Here is an 18289-nt window from a genome sequence, read left to right on the forward strand (position 1 = left end):
ACACAGTTGATAAGTTACTCTGGGGTTACTGTTGCCCAAATGCAGTTCCTTGCATTTGTCAATGTTAAACTCCAACTGCCATTTCTCAGCCATTGACCCAATTTATCCAGTTCTTTAGTCACTGCATCATAGTAATTTATCAGATTGGTTAGACAAGACCACCCCTTAACAAATTCATGCTATGATTGCAATATAATTTCATGCTGAATGAGATGGTCCTACATTACTTTTTTAATCAGAGATTCCATTATTTTTCCCTGGAACAGACATTAAGCTAACAGGTCTTAATTACTCATGTTGACTTTTGATTCCCCATTTTTAAGTGTTTGCTTACCTCCTTTGCTGCTTCCCTTAATATAATTGGATAGATTCTATCCACCCCAGGTACCTTTTTTATATCCATCTTCAACAATTTCTCCACTTTCCTATCAGTTATGACAGTCATTTAGCTCCTTGTTAGAATACCTCATTAATGGTACAGTGTTAAAAAAAATTTCTGTATTTAATGTATAATATGTTGGTCCATTGTTGTTTTCTGTATTTATCAATGATATTGATGAAGGTATATCAGGCTTAATGTCCAAGTTGGCAGACAATATGAAGGTTGGCAGGGTTGTTAATGACTTCTCTGCTTGTTGGCTTCTCTGCCCAACTAGAAAAATTGGGCAGATGGGCTGAGACGTGGCAACTGAAGTTTAACATTGACAAATGCAAAGTACCGCATATGGGTAGCAGTAACCCCAGAGTAACATATGAACTGTGTGGTACTACACTTAGGGTAGTGGAGAATGAAAAAATTGGGGATTATTGTGCAGCCAGATATGAAGTTTTTTGAGCAGTGCAGGCAGGCTGCCAGAACAGCCCATGGGGTCTTGTCAATGATATACAGAAATTTTGCAGCAGGGATAAGGGGATGATTATCCCTTTGTATAAGGCAATGGTCAGGCCACACCTTGAGTACTGCATACAGGTATGGAGGCCTCATTTTAGGAAGGATGTACTGCTGCTGGAATGAGTACAGAGAAGGGCAACGAGATTGGTGAGAGGAACAAAGGGTTGCTCTTACCAAGAAAGGCTTAAGTTCTGCAAATTGCAGTGTCTGGAGATTAAGCATCTGTGAGGCAATATGATTGAGATATACAAGGCCTTGAATGGTTTGAGCAGGCTTAGTGCTGATGGGATTCTTCCTCTTGCCCAGATTATGCACTTGCAGGGGCATAGATTCAAATTGAGGAAAGACATTTGCAGACTAGATGTGTGGAAATATGCTTTTAGCCAGCGGGTGGTTGATTTTTAAAACAAACTTCCATCTGTCATTGTGGAAGTTGATAGTAGTTAAATAAATTCAAGGAAGAACTAGACAGACTTTTGGGTTGAAATGGGAAGACTTTTTTATTTTTTTTTTTGGGCTGCTGCTGCTGTATAAGCGTGCTTTCTTGCATTATATGCATTCAAATGTGCTTATAGAAACAAAGCTTGATAACAGTAGTTATTCTGAGATACTAGTGGATTTTGTTGGCCAGGATCATGGGTTATGATCAATTCATGGGTATACAGTTAAGCCATCTAACAGTCAATAATCATCTAATGTTTCTTTTTCAACAAATAATTTTTTTGTTTCGTATGCTAAAAGGACTGAAAAGCAGACCATAACATATGGTTTGTTCTTTCAGTTGTCATTATATTATACTTTATTCTCAAACCTTTATTCTTTAATCTTTATTTTATATTTTAATCACAAAATTCATATGTAATTCCAAAGTCGGTAGAGTCACTTTCCTTTTAGCAATTAGTATATAATTTATATTATATATTACATAATATATAATAAATATATAATTATTAAATTATTTATAGTGAAATGTGCCATGTTCTTCAGAAGTAATAAAAGACAATGTATTAATAGTTATGCTTTTTACATAAGTAGACATTTGATGCAAATTTATTCCCGAAATTATAATTCTGGCAGTAAGCTAGAGAATCTTGTAATAACTGAGAGTAAAGTGGAGGAGAAATTGTTGAAGATAAATACAAGAAAGGCACCTGGGGTGGATGGGATCTATCCAGTTATATTAAAGGAGGCAGCAAAGGAAGTAAGCAAACCCTTAGCCATAATTATGAGAGCTTCCTTGGACTCAGGGGAAGTACCCATGGACTGGAGATGTGCAAATGTGACCCCAATTCACAAAGGAGGATCAAAGGGCGACACAAGTAATTATAGACCTGTTAGTTTAACTTCTGTTCCTGGAAAATTAATGGAGGCACTGGTTAAAGAAGCACTGCAGGATCATCTAGACAAGACTTCAGTTATAGCTCAGACACAGCATGGTTTTGTTAAGGGGAAGTCTTGCCTGACCAATTTGATTGGATACTATGATGCAGTCACAAAAGAACTGGATGCAGGGAATAACTTTGATATTATATACTTGGATCTTAGAAAGGCTTTTGATACTGTTGCACATGGAAGACTGCTGCACAAATTGGAGCAGTGTGGCATTGGAGGCAAATTGCTGCTATGGATAAAGGGGTGGTTGAGGGAGAGAAGACAGAGAGTGGTAATCAATGGACACTGCTCATCGTGGACTGATGTTATTAGTGGGGTCCCTCAGGGTTCAGTATTGGGTCCATTGTTGTTTCTGTATTTATAAACGATATTGATGATGGTATATCCAGCTTAATGTCCAAGTTTGCAGACTATACGAAGGTTGGCAGGGTTGTCAAGGACACTATTGACACTATGCTACTGCAACAGGATCTGGAAAGGTTGAGTAGATGGGCTGAGAGGTGGCAAATGAAGTTTAACATTGACAAATGTAAAGTACTACATGTGGGAAACAGCAACCCCAGAGCAACGTATCAACTCTGTGGTACTACACTGACAGTGGTAGAGAATGAAAGGGACCTGGGGGTGGTTGTGAAGGCAGATATGAAGTTTTCTGAACAGTGCAGACGGGCTGCAAGAGTAGCTCATGGTGTATTGTCGATGATATATAGGAACTTTTCTAGCAGGGATAAGGAGGTGATTATTCACTTGTATAAGGCAATGGTCAGGCCACACCTAGAGTACTGTATACAGGTCTGGAGGCCTCATTTCAAGAAGGATGTAGAGATGCTGGAACGAGTACAGAGAAGGGCAACAAGATTAGTGAATGGAACAAAGGGGTGCTCTTACGAAGAAAGGCTTAAGTTTTGCAAATTACAGTGTCTGAGGACTATGCACCAGCGAGGTGATCTGATAGAGGTGTATAAAGCCTTGAATGGTTTGAGCATGCTCAATGCCGATGGGATTCTTCCTCTTGCTCAGAATAATCACCTGAGAGGGCATAAATTCAAATTGAGAAAAGACAGATGTAGCATAGACGTGAGGAAATTTGCCTTTAGCCAGCGGGTGGTTGGTTGGTGGAATAGACTTCCATCCCTTGTCGTGGAAGTTGTTAGCCTAAATAAGTTTAAGGCTCAGCTGGACAGGTATTTCGAACAAACAGAGGGGTGAAGCGGAAGTGGTTATTTTTTATTTATTTATTTATTTATTATTATTATTATTATTATTTTTTTTTGGCTGATGCTGCATAAGCTTGCTTTCTTGCATCAAATGCCTCTACTAATGCTAATTCTTTTTCACCTTACATTCATATTTGTTATTTTTTCATTTTCTTTCTCTCTCTCTCTCTCTCTCTCTCTCTCTCTCTCTAGGTGTTTTCAGTTTCTAATACAAAATGCTCCAGTTAATTAGCTTTCATTCTGAAATGAAGCATTGAACATGGTGTTCATTATATCAGTACTTCATAAACTTCAGTTTAAACAGCAAGTTCTGCTATGATATAAGTATTAGCAATTTTTGCTAACACCTCTGTTATACAGGGTGTCTCAAAAATATTGGTACAAACGTTTAGGGGAGGTAGGTAACATCTAAAGGAATGTGAATCGCATAGGAACCCATAACCGGAAATGTCACCATAAGTTGCCGTGGTAGTCGCCGCACGAAGACCATGCATCGATATACGAACTGTGAGGTGGCAGACATGCACCTAGTGTATGGATTAGCAGAGGGCAATGGACGAGCTGCTCTATGAATTTATGGAGAACGCTTCCCAGACAGACATGTTCCGGACCACTGTTTGTTTGCACGTGTGCATCAAAATTTGTGCGATTATGGGTCATTTAAAGGTAACAGGAATAGTGTAGGCAGACCACGTTTGATGCGAACTCCCGCCATGGAAGAAAGTGTGTTGAATGCCATCCAGAATAATGCTACTACCAGCACACGTGCCGTTGCATCTGCCTTCGGAGTGTCTCATTGCAGTGTACGGCTTGTCTGGCAGGATGATTCCTTACACCCCTTTCATCTCCGAAGGGTTCAGTTACTGCTTCCCCACGATCATCCTGCACTTGTGGCTTTTGCGCAGTGGTTTCTCCAAGAAAGTGTTCAATACTTGAATTTTCCGGCCTATGTTTTGTTCACGGATGAAGCTTATTCAATCAGCACAATGCTCGTGTTTGGGCTCGCTGACGACAACCCACACGGTGTGCGCCCCTATGCGACACAACATCGCTTTGCAATAAATGCGCGGGCAGATATGATCGGTGACTGCTTAGTCGGCCCATGCCTGTTACCATCCTGCATGAACTCCGCTAAATATCGGATCTTTCTTGAACAAGTTCTACCAGGTTTACTTGACGATGTTCCAGCAAATGCGAGATGCAACATTTGGTTTCAACATGACGGGGCGCCTGCCCATTATGGAAGGTCTGTTCTTGACCATTTGAACAGCCGTTTTGGGTGTCAATGGATTGGCTGTGGTGGACCCGTTGCCTGGCCCCCGCACTCACCTGATTTATCGAGCCCTGATTTCTTTCTGTGGGGGGGGCCCTCAAATCTATCATGTATGAATCGCCTGTGGAGACAGAAATGGATCTCATGGCGAGACTCGTCTGCGCTGCTGCTACTGTCAAAGAAACTCCAGGTGTGTTTGACTGTGTCCGCCAATCCATGCTGCGTCGGTGTGACGTATGCATCGCGTCTCATGGTGGAACCTTCGAGCATCTGTTGTAACATCATGAAATGCCTCCATCTCGTACTCCATTGTTAATATTTTGTCAAATAAATGTTTGCCACTAATTACTGTCTTGTGTCATTTCTGCTTCTTGTGCTTCTGCTACTACTTTCCCGTGACATTTCCGGTTATGGGTTCCTATGCAATTCACATTCCTTTAGATGTTACCTACCTCCCCTAAATGTTTGTACTAATATTTTTGAGACACCCTGTATATGCACAACTATAGTAGCTCTTTAGCATTTCTTATATGCCTTGTTTTAAAATATAGGAGAATGAAGAATTGTTCTTAAACCAGAATGAAGCTAGAATTTTCTGGGCAAGTTTGGTTGTTTTTCCTGTGATATGGGTAGCATTATGCTTCTTGGCCATCTTTAAGTTGAACTTCAAATGGTTTGTAAGTATATATTTTCTGTGGAATAACCTTGTAATTTAATTTAAATTATATTAAATTTAATTAATTACTTAAATTAGCAATTAATTAATTTAAAATTTATTACATTAAATTAAATTTAACTCACTAAATATACACTAAACGTTCACATTTTTCTTGTTCGGTCTTTCAAGAAAACTTAAAATTAGAGCATTAGCCATTCCAGAAAATTCTGCCTAGTACAAGAATACAAATAAATACACAGCTTGAAAAAAAAAAAATAAAATAACATGCTATTTACCATGCTATATAGAAGATGTGAATTGATTTTGTAGAAGTTTGTAATGTGTTTATCTCTAAATTATACAAAATGTGTTATCCAGCAAATAACTATAAAATCTTTTCTAATTGTTTGCTCATTTGCACATAACATTAATCGAGGATACCATTAATAAAAGGATAACACAAAGAGCAAAGATTTGGGTTACAAAAGAGTTTCTTACCCTTGTTACCTTTATTATTCCTCAGTTAATGTTACATGTGTGCATCAAGAAACTGCAAAAAGGTTTGAAATCTTATGCCATTCTGTAGGTTCACAGATTAAATTCATATTTGTATAGTGCATTAAGTAATATTATTTTCAAAAGATGTATTCGGAACTCGTGTAAACATAAATTAAGCAAACAGTTAGTTAATTAATAAGTAATTATTTATACAAAATTTAATATTTTAACCGATTCCTCATTTTTTTTTTTCACTTTCATCAAATTTTTTTTAAAGAAATCATGAATTGAACTAATTTCATTAGCTCAATTCATGTTTTCAGATTTTTATTTCTCAATTTGTTAGTATGACATATGACAGACATCATGTTTTTTCTTGTTTTTTTCTTTTATTTTTAATTTGTAAATGAAATCAAATGTTTTGCCAACATTCTCTAAGAAGTTATACAGTATTTTCTGTTTTCATTTCGACATTTATTTATTTATTTATTGACATTTAACAGATGCCAGGCAAGCAAGAGTGTTTATCATTTTTTAGTTTTGCTGAATAAATGCAAAAAGCTAGAAAAATTATGTACATTATATTAATTCTTCTGTGAGCTGTGCAAGCATCTATATTTCAATCTGGGGATCAGTTACCTTTAAAATTCTAAAAAAATACAATGAAAACTTTATTATTATTGTAATAATCATTCTTATTTGTATGACTTTTCTAATTGAGTTTAGCAAATCATATTTTACAGATCTATTTTCAATTAAGTAAAAAACAAAAAAAATATTTTTTATAATTAAAACAAAAAGGGATGTCTCACAGATAACATTAAAACACCTTTGTTAAATTGCGAGTACAAGTGACAGAAGGATAAATATTTTCCTTGGAAGACTCCTGCCATGTTCCAGAAAATGTGTCTGAGTGAAATTCTTCAAAACATGAATAAATGTTGGTGAAATGAATTTCACTTAGAGATGCCATATACACTGAGTGATCACTGAATTATGACCACCACCTATGAAAACTGAATGCGACCCATTGACCACGTGAGGTACTAGATTGTGGAGTTAGTCGACCTATGTAGCATAGATAAGGTGTCAGTGGTTCAGTAGGTAGTAAAATTCTGAGTGTGATGGGTAAAATGAAGGATTTATTGGACTTTGATAAAGGGCAGATTGTGGGTATTTGACGAGCTGGTGCCTCGATTTCCCAAATGGCTGAACTGGTGGGGTGTTCGAGAACTGCCATAATTAAAGTGTTCCAGGACTGGCGTCAAAATGGTCAAACAATGACCCGATGGCAAAACGGCAAAGGTGAGCGCTGGGTCCAATGACTCGTACAGGCAAACAGGCACAGCACTGATGAAGAGTTGACTACCCAATACAACATGTGCCAACCCGGCACAATATCTGGCATGACCATGCATCGCATGCTCGTACATATGGTGCTATACCAGCAGACGACCCCTACGGCATCTTCTCCTAACCTAGGTTCATCTGCATAAAAGACTCACCTGGTGCAAAGAGCATGCAAGTTGGACGTTAGAAGACCGGAAGAAGGTGTGCTGGTTGGATGAGTCATGTTATTTACTCCACACCGTGGATAGTCGTGTACAGATTTGGCATCAACAACATGAGGCTCGTCATCCATCATGCATGGTATCAAAAGTGCAGGCTGGTGGAGCCAGTTGTATGCTGTGGGGCATGTTTCATTGGCAGGAAACATGGACCCCTGGTGCATGTGGAACAACGTATCAGTGGTCTCCGCTATCGTCAACTGCTTGCTGACTGTACACTCTGCTATGTTACACTTTTTCCCGAATGGTGATGGTATCTTCCAAGATGATAATGTGGCGAGCCATTGGGCACTTGATGTGCAGGAATGGTTTAAGGAACACAGTTCTGACTTTCAACATATCGATTGGCCTCCGAATTCCCCCAATATCAATCCCATAGAGCACCTGTGGGACACCCTGGAAAGGCATATCAGCCATCTGGATACACCAATCACCTCCATACCTGCATTGCTGACCACCTTACACACAGCTTGGTTGTCCATACCTCCCAAACGCTTCCAACATCTTGTTGAATCAATGCCATGTCGGATAGCTGCTGTACTGAGGGCAAAAGGAGGACCTACGAAGTATTAGGTAGGTGGTCATAATTCAGTGATCACTCAGTGTATGTATATAACCTGTTGCAGCATCTCTGGCAGTGTGAGATACTCCTAAAACTTCCATTCTAAATTTCCTTTAATTTTCATCTCTATGATAAATCAGGCTTTTCAGTTTGTATGGTTTTCGCTTTGTTTGCTTTACATGAATTATTAAGTATAGCAGTTCAGAAATTTCCCTATTCCCTTTTTTGTATTTGTCTGGAAGGCTTTTAACATCTCAAACAACGTGGACTGTTAATTTTTGTTGTAACAAGCAGTTCACTTTTTACCTTACCAATCATATTTCATAATGGGTAAGGTAAAAAGAATGGTTTTTTTTTTCTTGCTTCCTGTAAGGAGGATTGATTGATTATCAGGATGCTCTGGCATTGGTGAAAAGCTTTTAAGTGTGTTAAGGATGGATGAGAAAATATTTGCTCATTGGGAAATATGTTTTAACATATCACAATGCATTGCCGTAAACACCAAGCCATTCACTGATATTCACAGTCTTGTCGAATTAGCAGACAAACACAATGTTGAGATTTTGAATGAATACATAAACAACAATTAGTGTAAAGAATTCATACACCAATAGCCTGTTATGTAAAGGAAAGTATTGCTGCTGATATCAGAGTGTCAGAATGTGTTTCTGTTTTGTTAGATGGCTCTACTTATAGGTCAGAAACAGAAGAATATATAATTTATGTAAGATACATAAATGATGGATAGTGGTCTCTGTAGCTGAGTGATCAGAAGCAGGAGTGCAGTAGCACACGCTCTTTGAGTAGACCAGGGTTCAAGCCACTGACTGCTAAATATGGTCGATCTGCAAACCTGCACTGGACTAATCTTTCCTTGTTGAGGAGCCTCCATTCTGCAGTGGATTGATTGTGGGTGCAGATTTATTTATTACTTTTACATAAATTATGGCAGTATCAAAGAGTCATTCTTGGCTATTCCTCCCTTGGAAAATAGTCTGCTTCAGGCTACCTAGACAACATTGACAAAGAAAATTGAAAGGTGAAGAAGATACACTTGGACTGAAGAAAAGAAAAATGTCTTGTTGGACTAGCAACAGATGGAAATCCCCTTCCATGGGTGGAAGTGTTGAGTGGTTTGGTAAGGAAAATCACAGATTGTGTAGAACATATCATAGCTATACATTGTGTAGCAGATAAGTTGCAATTAAGTGTTTTCAAATCACTTAAAGTAGCACCATACACTGAGGAAATTGATCACTGTCTTATTGCAATTTTCAGTTTCTATAGTAGATCTGGTAAAAAGCAAAAGCAGTTAGATTGAAAACTTAGATTGAACACATCTTGAAAACTTGAGTTATGGCAAGGAAAATGACAGCAAAAAGTGAAAGGAATATTGAAGAAATTGAAGTTTTGCCATTGAAGAAGCTCTCTCACTGTGGTTTTTCAGAAACCTGAGTTATTAATAAACCAAGTGTAATTTCAGGTTAACAAAACTTTAAAGAACTTTAAAGAGCTTTAAAGAACTCAAATACAATCCTAGAGCCTATGGAAGATGAATTTGTAAATTCAAAATCTGTGAATGCGTAGTGTAGTGTAGTGATGTGATGTGATGTGCAGCTGAATGAAATTGTAAAAGGACATGATAAATTTAAAGTAAACAGAAATAAAATAATAGAGAAAGGAATAGAGGCTATAAATGAATGATTTATGAACACAGTTACAGATGAAATATTGATGGCTATGTCAGTATTTGATACATTCTCTTGGCTGAAAACTTAACTTAGAAAGTTTTGGGAATCATGAAATAATAACTTGTATCTCACTATAATTCTTTTCTGCAAGTCCACAATAATCTGGTTGAGGATACAGTGATCTGATTGAGGTGTACAAGGCCTTGAATGGGTTGAGCATGCTGAATTCTGATGAGATTCTTCCACTTATTCAGATTATGAACCTGAGGTACCATAAATTCAAATTGAGGAAAGACAATTTTGAATAGATGTGCCGAAATTTGCCTTTAGCCAGTGGGTAGTTGATTGCTGGAACAAACTTCCATCTGTTGTCGAAGTTGATAGCTTAAATAAATTCTAGGAGGAACTGGACAAACTTTTAGAGGGAATGGATGTGTGAAATTGTGGTTTTTCTTTTTTTTGGCTGAAGCTACATAAGCCTCATAGGCTTGCTTTCTTGCATCACATGCCTCTATTACTACTACTACTACTACTACTACTACTACAAAGATTGAGCAGGCTCAATGCTGATAGGATTCTTCCTCTTGCTCAGATTACATACCTGACGGGGCATAAACTGAAATTGAGGAAAGACAGCTGTCGAATAGATGTGTGGAAATTTGTGGTTAGTTGATTGCTGGACCAAACTTCCATCTATCATTGTGGAAGTTGATAGCTTAAATAAATTCAATGCAGAACTAGACAAGCATTTGAAATAAATGGATCGGTGAAATGGGAAGGTTTTTTTTTTTTTTTTTTTAGCTGATGCTGTATAAGCTTGCTTTCTTGCATTACATGCTCTACTAATGCTAAAGAAGAAATGGACTTAATTTGGAAAGTGTTAGATGAGTGGTATGAGTTAAAAGTGTGTTCTGTTGTTGTTGTTATTTGGGTTTTAGGAGCATTAGCAACTAAGGCCAAATTGCTCCGGGGATATGCTGTGGTCATTCCCTGACCTTTCCGCATCCTCCATATTTGGTGGCTCATGGGCTCGAACCCCGGTCTAATCAAGAAGCGTGTGCTACGCACTGCTGCTCCTGCCCACCTGGCTACGGAGGTGCTTAAGTGTTTTCTAAAGGTTTGTTTTTTGAAGGATTTACTGGCAAAAATTAGTGATGTGATCGTTTTCCTGTTCTCACAGAACTTTGGAAAACTTCCACTGTATTTCCTATATCTACAGCTGCCTGTGAATGGGGATTCAGCCAGATGAACCTGATAAAAAAATAAATTCAGTTCATCTCTGGAAAGTGAAATTTTGGAGGATTTGATGATGATCAATCAAAATGGGCCACACCTGTCACAATTTAAACCTGAGCAGGCCATAGAGAAGTGGTATTTCAGTGCAAAAACCATTAGACACGTTCAAGGACATGACTGTCATGCCACTGAAAGTGGTGTGATCATATCTAAGAGAAACAAAAGATACATTTAAGTGTGCATAGATTTATTTGTGTATTTTTTCTTTCTGTATAAAAAGATTGCTGTACACACCACTGTATTTTGTGTTAATATGGATTAATTTGCTTGAATATTAGCATTGGAGTTAGTAGAGACATATAATGCAAGAAAGCAAGCTTATATAGCAGCATCCAAAAAAAAAAAAAAAAAAAACCCTTCCCATTTCACCCATCCATTAACTCCAAATGTTTGTCTAGTTTCTGCCTTGAATTTATTTAAACTGTAACTTCTACAACAACAGATGGAAGTTTGTTCCAGCAATCAACCACCTGCTGGCTTAAGGCAAATTTCCAAACATCTATTCTGCAACTGTCTTTCATCAATTTGAATTTATGTCCACTCAGGCGACTAATTTGGGCAAGAAGAAGAATCCCATCAGCATTGAGCTTGCTCAAATCATTCAAAGCCTTATACACCTTAATCAGATCACCTCATAGGTGTCGTCTAGTCTCCAGACACTGCAATTTGCAGAACTTAAGTTTTTCCTTGTAAGATCAATCCTTTGTTCCATTCACCAATCTTGTTACCCTTCTCTGTACTCATTCAAGCAGCTCTATATCCTTCCTAAAATGAGGCCTCCAGACCTGTATATCGTACTCAAGGTGTGGCCTGACCATTGCCTTATACAAGGGATAATCACCTCCTTATCCCTGCTAGAAAAATTCCTGTATATCATTGAGAAGACACCATGGGCTACTCATGCAGACTGTCTGCACTGCTCAGAAAACTTCATATCTGACTGTACAGTTACCCCTAGGTCTTTTTCTTCTCTACTGCCCTGAGGGTTTTTTGGTTTGGATTCGATTTTTATTGGCGCATTAGGAACTAAGGCTATAATGTACCCCCTGAGTGTAGTACCACACAGTTGATATGTTACTCTGGGGTTACTGCTACCCATACAGATATTCACACTCATGGTTTTACATCACTGAAATAAAACAGTATCAATTTTAAAATTCTAATGACATATATCACTGGTAAACAAAATAATATAGAAGTGGTTAATGTATTTGCTCCAGCATTGGTAGTTACACAGGTGAAAACTAATCATAGCAATAATAAATAAATAAACTGATGAGGTCTGGGATTGAATGTGAATATCTGTATGGGTTACTGCTACCCATACAGATATTCACACTCATGGTTTTACATCACTGAAATAAAACAGTATCAATTTAAAAATTCTAATGACATATATCACTGGTAAACAAAATAATATAGAAGTGGTTAATGTATTTGCTCCAGCATTGGTAGTTACACAGGTGAAAACTAATCATAGCAATAATAAATAAATAAACTGATGAGGTCTGGGATTGAAGAAACAACTATGATATATTAGGCAGTTATGTTTATAAGACTAAATGCACAAGGCATAATATGTTATGGGTTGAAATTAACTATATAGGGTGATTCAAAAAGGATTTTACAACTTCGTAAGTGTATAAAAATTTATTCAGGAAACTTATATAATTTATTGAACTGTCATATTGTAACAAAAAACATCAAGTTTTACTTAGAACAGTCATTTTGGTTTGATGTGACTGCCATTGGTGATATGGCAGATATCCCAACTGAACTCAATTTCCTCCCAAATGGGACGTAACATATCCGGCTTAACTTCTGTAACTGCAACGGTGATTTTAGTTTTCAGCTCGGCAAGATTGGTAGGTAAGGATGGAACAAACACTCAATCTTTAGTGAAACCCCATAGAAAAAAGTCTAAAGGTGTCAAATCTGGGGAACGAGGTGGGCACGCTAACGGCCCTGCTCGACCAATCCACCAACCTGGGAAACGGTTATTTTGAAATGCAAGCCGCTGGCACTCATGGTGATGGAATTCAGTACTACGGCACTACATCAGTAAAACTTGATGTTTTTTTGCTATAATATGATAGTTTAATAAATTATATAAGTCTCCTAAATAAATTTGTATAACATTTACAAAGTTGTAAAGTCCTTTTTGAATCACTGTGTATAATACTGGTGTAAATACACCATAGTTTACCCATAAGTTTAATGATGCCTTTACATTACTTATGTAGTTAAACTTATGGTTAAACTATGGTGTATTTACACCAATATTATATAGGCAATTATGGTACTTGACCCAACTGACACTTGACTAGTGAGATATCTGGCTGACTAGTGAGCGAGTACAAAATTTTTCAAGCCCTGTTGATAGTTGCTGCTTGAAATGAAAAGGAAAATGCATGGGATGCATATAAATTACCAGGTGACACAGAAGCCTATGGTATATATAAACTGGTCTGTAAGCAAGTCACAAAGGAGGCTAGGCAAGCAAAGGCAGATTTTGAAAAATCTGCCTTTACTTGCCTAAGGCAAAGGATGTAAAGAAAAACAGCAAAACCTTCTTTCCTTATGTAAACTCTAGAAGGGAGGGGATGACTCAAATTGGCCCACTTGTATCGATGGTTGGACTGTTAATCCTGCTCAAGTTGCTGACAAACTGAATGAGTATTTTGAATCTACTTGAGGAATTTTTTTAGTGAAGTGGAGGCCAGAAATTTATCAAACTCTTAACAGGGAGCTAAATGATTTTGTAATAACTCAGAGGAAAGTGAAAGAAAAATTGTTGAAGTTAAACATAAGAAAGGCACCTGGGATGGATGTCATCTGTCCAGTTATATTATGGGAGGCAGCAAATGAAGTAAGCAATCCCTTAGCCATAATTATGAGAACATTCAGGGGAGGTCTCCACAGACTGGAGATGTGCGAATATATCCCCAATTCACAAAGGAGGATCAAAGGATGACACAAGTAATTACGGACCTGTTTATTTAACTTCTGTTCCTGGGAAAATAATGGAGTTACTGGTTAAAGAAGTAGTGCAGGGTCATCTAGACAAGACTGCAGCTATACTTCAGACACTGCATGGGTTTGATAAGGGGAAATCTTGTCTGAATAATTCCTGTATATCATTTGATTGGACACTTCTTTGTGGTCACAAAGGTACTGGATGTAAAAAATAATTTTGATATCATATACTTGGATTTCAAGGAAGCTTTTGACACTGTTTCACATAAGACTGCTGTACAAATTGGAGCAATGTGGCATTAAAGGCAGGTTGTAACAATGGACACTGCCCTTTGTGGACTAATGTTATTAGTGGAGCCCCCCCCCTAGGGCAGTGGTTTTCAACCTTTTTTTAATAACGGCACCCCTAAGTTATTTTATTTTGTGGCACCCCTACTCAATTTTCTACCTCTTAGATTCGATTTTCTCTCTCTGTATATATCCGCATATATATTAAAAAATATATATGTTATATGATATTTATTACAATAATATAATTATAAAAATTACATTTCATAATACAAAGTAAATGTTCCGATTATTTTTGATACAGCCTTAATATATTAGTAATATGAAACAGTTTCTGATGTAAACATCATTGTAATGAAGATACTTATATAGTGGTAGTTTCAAACTTTTTGACTCATTTCCTGTAAAAAGGAATGGGTTAGTTCATACCTCCCTCTGGCTGACCGGGCTAGCCGGGTGGGTAAAGTGCTTGCCTGGCAACCCAAAGGTTGCGGGTTCGATTCCAGTCTCAGGCTTGGATCAAAGTACTGCAAAAACCTTGGGAGGTGCATTATGGCCACAGAAGCCTATGCGCCAACAACTACCAAAAAAAAAAAAAAAAAACCTCCCTCTGTAATTTGAAAATTAAATTGAATAAAATACATAGTTTGTGCCCAGATTAAAACTCAATAATGTCCCATGGAATGCTTCCGTGACAGCAGCAATAGTTTGAGAACTGCTGCTGCTGCCATGAACTTGCAGAAGTTCTCAAACTACTGCTGCAGAAAATGATCATAAAAATTCTGATATAAACTAAGTATATGAATTCAGATAAATGGGTAACACAACACAGATGATTCTACTTAGACCTTTGAAGTGAATTACTATTCTTTCTTTCAGGTTCTTGTATGCATCGGAATTACTCTCAGTGGTGCTAATTTATATGGTTATGTCAGGTGTAAAATTAAAAATAGACAGAAACTTGGTGAGATGGCATCAAGTGTTTTTAAGCGAAACATGTTTGTAAACGTAAGTTTATTTTTGGAAAATTTTAATTGCCTAGAATTATAATTTTTGTGTTTGGTTGGATTAAAATTAAGAAATTGGTAAAAATTATTATAAAATCATATTAAACATTCATGTGAACTTAAATCGTGTTTGCAATGTAATAGAACAGAACTTAATACTTTTTAAGGAAATTTAAAATTTTTTCAGAAACTTAAAAAGTTTTAAAATTATTGTGTAGATAAAAAATTTATTGTCCTAAATATTATGAAGTTGAATTTATGGGATAAAATTGTCATCTTAAACATTTTTTTTTTTCTGAATATTATCTGGCCTTTATTGAAGTCAACGTTTTCAGCTTTCCAGCACCTTCCATGGTTTTAAAATTGTTTGAGAGATACATTGATCATATTTTGTTTATTTATTTTTGAATGGCTTAAACCAGTGGTTCCCAAACTATTGAAATCTACAGACCCTTTCTTATATATATATATATATATGTGTGTGTGTGTGTGTGTGTGTGTGTGTGTGTGTGTGTGTGTGTGTGTGTGTGTGTGTGTGTAAGCTAAATTAAAATAGAATTATTGCTAATTTTTGGATTAATTGGATTATATATATGTGTATGAACACTACGTTTTCTGAGAAGAAAATTCAAAGTTTTATGTTTAAAACAACTCAACTTTATTCTTATTTTTATATAAATATATAATAACTTTATTTATCATCAATTTGCTATACGTAGAACGAATAATTTGACCAGTTCCAGAGGGGTCCGTTTTATGGACCCCCTTGAACTGGTCTACGGACTCCCATGGGTCCACAGACCCCAGTTTTGGGTCTGTAGATATTTTAATGTGGTCTCTTCCAGATTCCAAAATAAGATGCACTTTAGAAATCTCAAATTCAGCAGAAAAAACAAATAATTAAATATTTATCTGTTTTCATTTCCAGTGGCATATACTTTTTTTTTTAAAATTCACCCCACCAGATGCTCATTCATCACAAATATTTTCCATTTCTCAATTACAATTTTTTCTAAACTGCAGTCTTTAATGACCTTTGTACAGTACTGTATGAAGAGTTTTAAATATTTCATTGATAGCATTTTTAAAATGCAATCGTGTAGAAGTCTCTTGTGTAACTTGCACCAGGAGCACCACTTGCAGTGTAATTCCTTTTTGAAAGGTTTATTTATTGCTGCTTCAGGGATGGATCTGTGCTGTCATTTCTAGCATTCGAAGATTCAATTATTTAACCCTTTAGTGAGCACACATCAGAAAATCAGCAGGCATGTTGGTGTAATGTAGCTTTTTCAGTATTTTTGGAAAAAAAAAGAAGGCAAGAAATCATTTAAAATGATGCACTGAATGATTTTTATTCTTTGTTCTGATGCTATATTATATAATAGGAACAAATAATATTTTTACTAATAGCAATCTTGTTATCAAAAAAATTATTTCTGGGCTACATCGCTTCTAATGCTTACAGTGTTGCAGAGTGAGAGAAATCAAAGCTATAACCAAAATGCTACAAAATGTCATCACATGAGTGGGCATTTTGTACACCAACACAGAGTCACTAATTTTTTACAGCTGTACCTCTCCAGTTAATAATCAGTGATGCGGATCAAAACTGAAGACCATACTTTGGGAGAATGATAAAATTTACACCACAATTCTAATGGATATTTTAATTTTTCTCTTTTTGGTTAAAGTATCATAGCACACTTATTAGACAGAAAATTATTATTGAAACTGTAGAAGAAACTACATCACACCATTAGCTTAATGAGTAATATTATTAAAATTCTTCTAAGAATAATATTGATGAGGATAAGGGATAAAATAAGGCCAGAGATAGGAGAACAATGTGGATTTATGCAAAATACGGGAACAAGAAATGCTATCTTCATGATAAGGATAATGTCAGAGAGGGCTATTGAAATGCAAAGAGACCTGTTTATGTGTTTCATTGATCTTACGAAGGCATTTGACAGGATGAAACATGAAGAACTCTTCAACATTCTAGATTGTTTAGGCATAGACGGGAAAGACACAAGGATACTCAGGAACTTATACTGGGAACAAACAGCCAGCCTGAGAATTGGAAAAGATGGGTGAGAACATAAGAATTCTGAGGGGTGTAAGGCAGGGCTGTGTTTGCTCTCCTGACCTATTCAACCTCTACAGCGAGGAAATTATGAGAGGAACACATGGAATTGGAGGATTCGCATTTGGCGGACAGAATGTTAACAAAATCAGATATGCAGACGACATCGCTCTCATTGCCGAGACAGAAGAAGAACTACAGGAACTTCTAGACAAAGTAGTGGAACAAAGTAGAAGGAAAGGCTTAACAATAAACATTAAAAAAACAGTGCGTAGTTTTCAGCAAAAAAAAAAATTGTGCCCAAATGCATACTGAAAATAGGGAACAACATCATAAGACAAGTAGAGAAATACAATTATCTAGGGAGTTGCATTACACAAGATGGACGATCAGATAATGAAATCAAGAGATGGATTGGTATGGTCAAGGCCACGTTTCAGAAACTGGGCAACATACTAAAAGATAGGAAATTGTCAATGAAAACGAAAAACAGAATTTTGAACTATGTTATACCTGTCCTTATGTACGGTGGTGAATGCTGGACAATCTCCCAAGAAATGGCAAAGCGTTTGGAGGCGACAGAAATATGGTTTTATAGATGGATGCTCAGAATATCCTGGACTGAACATATCACGAATGTAGAGTACTACAAAGAGCAGGAACGCAAAGATCATTACTGAGGAACATAAGAGAAAAGCAGCTGAAATTTTTTGGACACATCATGAGGAAGGAAGGTTTGGAGGAGATCATCATGACCGGCAAGGCGAATGGAAAGCGAAGCAGAGAAAGACAGAAAATAAACTATATTAGTAGTCTGACCAACTGGATGAATGTACGGAGTCTAGACCTGCTGAGAACAGCAAAAGATCGAGAGATGTTGGAAGA

At 36.8% G+C, this 18289-nt stretch overlaps 1 protein-coding gene across 1 annotated transcript in view; it reads left to right on the plus strand.

Moving 5' to 3' along the window:
- LOC150082342 (Golgi apparatus membrane protein TVP23 homolog B-like) overlaps nt 1-18289 on the plus strand; it is a 46295-nt gene that overhangs the window by 21119 nt on the left and 6887 nt on the right. Inside the window, exons 4-5 of the mRNA XM_090380141.1 lie at nt 5326-5451; nt 15191-15319. Of these exons, the coding sequence (XP_090236267.1) occupies nt 5326-5451; nt 15191-15319 (255 nt within the window). The remainder of the gene's footprint in view (nt 1-5325; nt 5452-15190; nt 15320-18289) is intronic.

This window comes from Mastigoproctus giganteus, chromosome 8 (assembly GCF_048544385.1).
Source record: "Mastigoproctus giganteus isolate SK-2022 chromosome 8, ASM4854438v1, whole genome shotgun sequence".
Classification (NCBI taxonomy): Eukaryota; Metazoa; Arthropoda; class Arachnida; order Uropygi; family Thelyphonidae; genus Mastigoproctus; species Mastigoproctus giganteus.